This window comes from Rosa chinensis, chromosome 1 (assembly GCF_002994745.2).
Source record: "Rosa chinensis cultivar Old Blush chromosome 1, RchiOBHm-V2, whole genome shotgun sequence".
Classification (NCBI taxonomy): domain Eukaryota; kingdom Viridiplantae; phylum Streptophyta; class Magnoliopsida; order Rosales; family Rosaceae; genus Rosa; species Rosa chinensis.
Genome location: NC_037088.1, coordinates 18,971,695 through 18,979,433, shown reverse-complemented (window position 1 = coordinate 18,979,433; position 7,739 = coordinate 18,971,695). Strand labels below are relative to the sequence as shown.

The window sequence follows — 7,739 nt, the reverse complement described above, 5'->3', positions numbered from 1 at the left end:
AGATAAGTTTGGCCTTTATACTTGTAAGCAAAACTACTCCTCATTAAATACTTGTAATTTCTCATTAGTTTGTTCTGCTGCTTCCCTTAACTTTTTCTTCAAAGCTTTTTTTTTTTTTTTTTTTGAATGAGAGAGGAAAATTCCCCCCAAATTTATTTTAAAAAAAGAATAAAGAAAAAAAGACTAACTAGATAGGGGGAGACATGAACCTAACCGGCTAACCCCTCTAGTAAGAAAGTCGAAAGACGTCTGACCAAACAACCAAGCAAAAAACTACCGAAAGTGAAAGTTAGGCGGCCCCATAAAATCTCTATTGCAAACTTTTTCTTCAAAGCTTATATCTTCAATTCTCCATGGCTTACGACACTCCAAAATGTTGGATTGATTCATAAAACCGGGGGAACCAACATCAAAGAATCTCGCTTTTAGGAAAGACTCTTCTTCGAGTCCGAGCGTTAATACCCCGAAGACTCACAAGCAGCATTAATACCTGAAACTTGACTTACTTGACCAGTTCAAATCTGCAATTTGGTAAATTCATTATGCTTCTTCTTCTCTTAGATGAATTAATAGAGATAATAAAAAAAAATTAAAAAAAATAGAACAAAATATTGTTGAAGAATAAATTTAATTATTCAAGGATATTTTGGTATAATTAAGGAGGTGCACTTAGCTATTTAAGTATTTAAAACAGTGAATTAGACGTCTAATAAGTAGGAGAGGTCAAAATAGCAAATTTGGAGGTCTAATTAGAACCCCCCTAATAGTTTAGATCCTTTCAAAAAAAATAAAAATAATTTAGATAAAAAATTTGACTGGGTGAAAATAGAGGCCCAAAATTTATTAAGCAGCCTGAAGCTAATTACTACCGTACCTGAATCAACATCATCTCCGGCATTTTATGAGGGGAAGGCCTGACAATTCAGCCCATGACCTGTTAACCGCCCGCTAAAAATCTATTTATTTCCGCCTTATAACTTGACCGTCTTAACGTGTTAATGGACTGTCAACCCGTTAGTTAACGGGTGGAAACAGACTGCACCACAGAACCGGGCTCGTTAACGGGTGGAAACGGACTGCACCGATGAACCCATCGAGCCCGGTTAGAGTTAGAAGAAAAAGAAACCCTCGCTCACTCACAGAACCTCACTTCCTCGTCACTCGGTCGAGTTTGAATCTCAATTCCTCAATTCCTCTTCTCAACCTCACTTCCTCAATTCCTCTACCTTAACGTCGTCGCTTCCTGAAGGATTTCTCATTCAATACTCCGACGCCATTGCTGAAACCCTCAACTCGACCACTTCAGTCTTCAGGTACTGCTCAATTTGATATTGTATTACAACTCGATGGTTTGTTCTTTTCTATTTTGGGTTCGAATTCGTTGGTCCCTTTAGGCTTTACTTACTTGCCTGACTTGATTGGTATTGTAATGGCGCCGAATCGATGTGGGTTTTTTGTATTGGAATTTTGAGCAAGTAGTTGATGTTAGCTGGTTTAGAGTTTAGATAGATTTCTGGGTTTTTGATGTGATATTTCTGGCAAAACCGATGTTAGTTTGGGGTAAATGAGGTGTCGTTTCTCTTTGTTTTTGGATTCTTGGTTGAGTTTTCTGAATTGGGTTCTGTTTGCCTGTGCATTTTATTGCTGCAAAAATTTCAGCTTTTGTGTTGTAGGTTGCTCAGCAATTTGAAATGGGTTTTCTTGGGTGAGTTTTCTGAATTGGGTTCTGTTTGCTTCTAGAAACCAATAGAGGTACAATTTAGAGTATGGAAAGATGCAATATGGTGTTACTATTATGCACCTTGATTCTAAGATTTGTTATTCATTAAGCTTGTCCCAGTGGGGCAAGATCAGCATTTGGTTCTGAATTAGATCTCAAATGTATCTGAGTCAACATATAGTTCCATTTCGACATCTTACAGGTTTTCAGTTCATAAGATTAATTGGACCTAAACTGTGACAGAGTAAAGGCTTCATATGTTTACCACACTTCCCAAAGGTTGGTGTGCAGGTCAAGACCAATAGAGTATGCCAGAAAGAAACAACAATAATTTCTTCAACCTTTAGTCTTTCTTAATTTGGGTGCTTTACTTTGGATTGAGGAGGCTATGAAGCCTAAAGTGGCTGATCACAGATATATAAGTGGATTTGGGTTTTTTATAGAGGTTTCTGTAGTTTCTTCATCACTTCTTCGTTGGTGCTTTGTTGCCCATTCTCTTTGAGACCTGCACATTTTTTTTTGGGTGGTTTTCAACACCCAAAGAGCCTCTGCATCTCTTCCTTTAGCTGAACCAGCTTCTGCCTCTTTTTTCTGGTTTGTAAACCCTCTGCTTTAACTCTATTAATGGAAGTGTTTAAGTATTAGACTTGTTTTCTGTTAGTGAAATTATTTTCTCTAAATATCTTGGTTTCCCATTGCATTGCTATTTTGTTGTTGTTCGTTTGTAAAAATTTTCTTTAAACAAGAATTTATCTTGAATTGACATGTTTTTTTAACTTCAACCATGCACCAAGACCGAACTGATTTGGAGCAACTCACTGAAGATGTGTTGGATTTGACATTGGATGGACAAAGCCAAACCAACTAAGACTTTTTTAGTTTCATGTAATGATTTACTTTGAATTTGTTATACTTTAGTTTCACGTAACATTGGATTTAACCTAACCTATTATGAGAATTGTGAGTTTAATACGTATTAACTTTTGATAGTTTGATTTAATGATTTTCTTTGAATTTGTTGATTTTCATAGCAACTATGAAAAAGAGTTTCAATGGGTAATGGGTTGGAAAAGGTTTTTTTTGTTTTTTTTTGGAGAAGAGTTTTAATGGATAATGGGTGAGAAAAAGAGTTAAAGAAAAATGCAATATATATATATATATATATATATATATTCATTTTTAAGTTAGCGGGTCTTAACGGGTTTCAGTGGCCAATTTATTGTTAACGGGTATTTAACGGGTTTCAATGGCCAATTTATTAGAAAAGAATTAAAAAAAAATTAAAAAAAAACCTTAGCGGTCTTAACGGGTTCCAACGGATAACCCGAGAACCCATTATAATCCGTTAAGATAATGGGTTATAACGGGCTCCGTTAAGACCTCCCGTAACCTGCCTGTGACGGCACTGTTGCCAGGCCTAGTGGGGGGTTTAGTCGTTAGGGTTTTACCACCATTTTGAAGAAGCTCCACTTTCTCATCACTACCTCTCCGCAACTCCTCTACTTGCCCTCACAGGTCCAATTCCTCTCTCTCTCTCTCTCTCTCTCTCTCTCTCTCTGTATGTTTTCAGATGAAAGATTCCTCTTTTCTCTGTTTCTCTCTTCTTCTTCTTCTTCTCTCATAATTTCAAGTGTAATTAGCCTTCCAAGATTTCGCGCATCGGTTTGAGATCGGTCAGTTGCTTCTTCCTAGATTTCCCCTAATTTTCACCATCATGTCAGGAAATGTTTGAAATTTGTTGCTTTTTTCTTTCTTTCTGGTATTGTATATTGAGTACTGCGTTTATGACACAATAGGCTTTGGTGGGTTTTGCTTTCAACTCTCTTCCTATCACTGCAGAACCACCACCACTGGATTTTAATTCCTGGTTTTTATTCTTTTGTGTTTCAATCGCCTGCTTACTGAATCAATAAAAGCAATTATTTTGATAGGATTGCTAGAAATAGCAATGCTACTGTGGTTGCTTCTTTCTTCTTTTAGTCTTTAGAAACCATGAATGATAGAAGGAATTGTTGTTGCATAGGAATCTAATTTGTTTGGTTCTTTATTGTTTAGTCTTTAACAGCCTTAACTGTGTTTTTTCGGAGCATTTTAGAGAATGGGACATGAATTACACAAGGAATTCTAGGAGTTATGTTGCATAGGGAAATGTTGTTTTGATTGTTTTTTATTTGTTTTAAACTGTAGAAGACTTAACAGTGTTTTATCGGAGCATTTTTGAGAATGGGACATGAATGATAGTTTTGAGTTCATAGGGATGCAGTATTGCATTTTGTTTGTGTAGCACTTGTGTGAATAGCAGCATCTTTTAAGTACAATGGAAGTAAAGCTGTTTGTTTTGTTCTTGTAGCTATGTGGGTTTACTCGTGATTTTCTGTGTCATACAAAATTTAAAATTTAAAACTAATCTGTAATTACTTTTTAAGTTCTTTTCGTCTTGTTGAATTGTAATTCTAGGGGTGGAAAAGTTTTTGAAGAAACCATCCCAAACCATGACAGGTCGTAAATTGAAATTGAAAACTAAGTCCATCCAACTTTAATTGGGTTGAATTTCAAGTTCTGTTCTGTTGGGATTTGTTTGTGAGAGTCATTGAATTAGGTTCGTTTCAGAATGATGACCATCCTCAAAATGAAGGGAACAAACTTCAATGTTGTTTTGTAGTCCAATTTTTGTTGGCTGGTTCACATTTTGAGTCTGAACTGAAACTTTGTTTCTTGTTTTTTTTTTTTTTGGCTTTTTTGTTTCCAAATTTTGTTCAACTCCATCAATAAGATAAAGATAAGTTCTTCTCTTTATGTATGATGACAGTGTGTTTGTTTTTCAGAGGATTTTCTTTATTTTTCCTTTTCTAAATTATAATGTTTGTGATTGTTTCTTGATAGTTGTATGTATCCTGATATGCTTGATTAATGTATGCATATTGAAACACAATCTATGCAAGAAACTGTCTTGGTTATCAAGTTTGACTCAATCAATTGATTACCATACATATTTGTTGTAGGAATTTGTTTTTCATTATGTGTCAAATTAGTGTTGATAACCTTCTTCATATGGTTTTCATCGTTTACTTATTATGTCAAAACTTTAAGATGTTTTTGTGCATCAGAAAGTCATGTGTGTACATATTTACATATTTTTTTATACGCTTCGTGCACTTCTTTTGTTGTTTCTGTTTTAAGAACTGGTAGGTAGGTATGTCGAACTAAACTAGTTATCTGTCTCTTTTTTCTTCAATTCTTTGTTTTTCTATGTAGCTGAAAAGGAGTATAGACAAAGCTTATCGATTTGGTTGAAAGTAGAAGTTACCCTTAAAAATGGCTGCAGCTTTGGCTTCAAAGTGTTCTCGTGGTATGTTATTTTTCAATATGAATGCTTTTATATCATTCCTTACTCAATTATTAAATTCTAATCTCCTGTAATTAGTGATAGGAAACTATCTATACATTTTGATTTTCTAGATTTAAGAATGACTTATGTAGTACATTGGAATTATTGACTAGAAATTATATTGATTTGGGAAACAATAGCAAAGCGGTTTGAGGTAGAGAACTATATAGCAACAGCTATAAACTGTTGCAAAAACTTCTGATACAAATCAACCTTACTTTTTGCTTTAGCATAAGCGTAATGTGTGAAAATCTACTCATTTAAACGTATAAAGTCTGTTGCATCAGACTTTTGGTAACTGGGTAAAAGCTGTTGTTGATACATTTGAGGTGAGCTGTTCTGGTCCACAGTAGCCTCTTCCTTGCATGATACTAATATTAAACAGTTCAGCAGACAACAAAGGATGCCACACTTCTCAAATTATTGTTCTTAGATAATATTCTGGTTGCCTTATGTTTTGTAGTGTATACTGTGAGTGCATGTCTGGAAAATTTGTAGCTCTCTATACTTAGGACTGATTGTATGTTTCTCATGTTCAATTTTGGGCCTTTTGGTTTCTGCTTTCTAATTATACTCTTGCATGTTGACTCACTGCAATCTATTCAATCCGCTGGAAAACAAACATAGTGGGCCGTTCGTTTTTGGGGGGTCTTGGCAACAACTTGTCTGGCTTATTGAGCGCATCACATGAGATGACATGCAACACTTTCTTGTCTCAGGTCAGTGTTTAAATGTGTTTTTTATGATTCTGAGTATGAGAGTTGGTAATGTTTACAGAGGGTGGGTTCATTGGATTGGTTCAAAGTTCAGGTTCAAAGTCTTATTATTAGAACAAACCTTGTTTGATCTTGATGTAAACTATTTAGTTTTTTCACTAGGTGTTTGTATCATTTTTTTTTTTTTGTTGGCGTTATTGGGTACCAATGTCCTATCTTAAACATTTAGGTTGTAGAATTGACAGTTTCTTGTAATCTTGTGTTGCTACACATATTATGTAGTTTAAAAGGGCCAAAATTTAGGTTGTAGAGAATTCAGAGTTTCTTGTAATCTTGTGGTGCTACTATGTATAGAGTTTAGAAAGGGTCAAGAGAAGAGTTGGTTTTGAGAGGCTTAAATGGAGGCTTGGTGCTATTTCTGAGTGCAATGGTTGAGCAGTGTGGCATGTTATCTAAATTTAAATTGTTCTTTATGCCTGTTAAAATGTTTAGGTCAAGATGTTTTTGTTTACCAGGTGGATCATCAAGTTGGGTTACACATATGCTGGATACATCATTGTAATCAACAAAACTAGGACTGGGCAGTTACATAAAAATAAAAGCAGTCATGAAAAGGACTAGATTGTTTCTAACAAATGCAAATGTATGGGGGTGTTTAGATGCTCAAAATTTATTTTATTCAAACTATATAGTCAAAATACTTTCAGTAATATTGGAAGTCATGGTGAATCAACTTTGCTAAATGCCTTAAAATATTCAACTCTCTTGATTTATTGATTTCTTTAACAGCAACAAAGGACTTTCATACAAATGAGGACCATTCTCAAAGTTGTGGACAACTCAGGGGCGAAGAAGGTGATGTGCATACAAGCTTTGAAGGCGAGGAAGAAAGGGGCAAGATTGGGAGACACAATTGTTGCATCGGTCAAGGAGGCCCATCCAAATGGAAAAGTGAAGAAAGGAAAGGTAGTGTATGGTGTGGTCGTGCGTGCTGCCATGCAACGAGGCCGCTGTGATGGGAGTGAGGTCAAGTTTGATGACAATGCTGTCGTACTGGTTGACAAGCAGGGCCAGCCAATTGGGACTAGAGTATTTGGACCTGTCCCACACGAGTTGAGAAAGAAAAAGCATGTTAAGATTCTTAGTTTGGCAGAGCATATTGCCTGAAGTGCATGGCACAATGGAATCCAGACTAGTGTTTTTTTCCAATTGCTTACGTAAAACCTGGTGTAAGATTCACAATGTTCCAAGTTAGCTGTGCTTTCAGCTAGGATGCTTAGCTTTCCTGCAACTCCCATTGCTGCTTGTGTAATTACACCAAATTTCAGTTTTCCTTAAATTCAGTTGGAATTAGCACTTGTAACTATGATTATTAGGCTCGGTCTGTTTCTCCTCTTTGCAAGTGGGAGTAAATCACTTCAGGCCATATTCTCTTTTAAAATGTGATAGTTAACACACTGAATATTGCAGACTATACATATATGTAGGTATCTCTGCCCCAGTTACGGCTTCTTTTTGGATTGTTTGTTTTCTTTATTGAAAGTAGTTTGAAAATTTGGATCTAGGTGGTTAATAATTCTATAGCTAGACTCGCGAAATGAATATTATCAGTTGGTACAATTCACCCTCTTTGTTAAGCAGAGATTGGAAAAAGTTGGATGGAAAGTCTACTCGTGGAAAAATAGCTGTTACCCCACAGCCATTGTATAAAACAATTCATACCATTTTAAACACTATTGTAGTTTCCGTAACATATTATCACAAACTTAGATTGCTTGTATTCATAAATAAAATTATTATTACAAAGCAAAAATAAAATAAAACAAAGCCAACGAGTCTGTTCACTCCATTTATTTTATCAGATTAATTTGGTTTACAACACGAAGTTGAGGTGGGCTTGGGCTTCATTATTTCT

General features: G+C 35.5%; 1 protein-coding gene across 2 annotated transcripts; it reads left to right on the top strand.

Annotated features, from left to right (window-relative positions):
• Nucleotides 1-1,097: 1,097 nt before the first annotated feature.
• Nucleotides 1,098-7,342, top strand: LOC112182642 (50S ribosomal protein HLP, mitochondrial). Of its 2 annotated transcripts, XM_024321154.2 has the most exons (4): nucleotides 1,099-1,313; nucleotides 4,976-5,069; nucleotides 5,736-5,827; nucleotides 6,614-7,342. In XM_024321154.2, the coding sequence occupies exons 2-4, from the start codon at nucleotides 5,036-5,038 to the stop codon at nucleotides 6,989-6,991; spliced, it is 504 nt and encodes a 167-aa protein (XP_024176922.1). In that variant the 5' UTR covers nucleotides 1,099-1,313; nucleotides 4,976-5,035; the 3' UTR covers nucleotides 6,992-7,342. The 2 variants fall into 2 exon arrangements, with proteins under 2 accessions (XP_024176925.1, XP_024176922.1); XM_024321157.2 differs by lacking the exon at nucleotides 4,976-5,069 and having other exon boundaries at nucleotides 1,098-1,313.
• The last annotated feature ends 397 nt before the right edge of the window (nucleotides 7,343-7,739 follow it).

Excerpts from the sequence above, each read along its gene's own strand:
- LOC112182642 (XM_024321154.2), top strand. The coding sequence starts at position 5,036 with ATGGCTGCAGCTTTGGCTTCAAAGTGTTCTCGTG. Across the intron at positions 5,070-5,735 it reads GGCTTCAAAGTGTTCTCGTG|TGGGCCGTTCGTTTTTGGGG; the intron begins GTATGTTATTTT and ends AAACAAACATAG. Across the intron at positions 5,828-6,613 it reads GCAACACTTTCTTGTCTCAG|CAACAAAGGACTTTCATACA; the intron begins GTCAGTGTTTAA and ends TTTCTTTAACAG.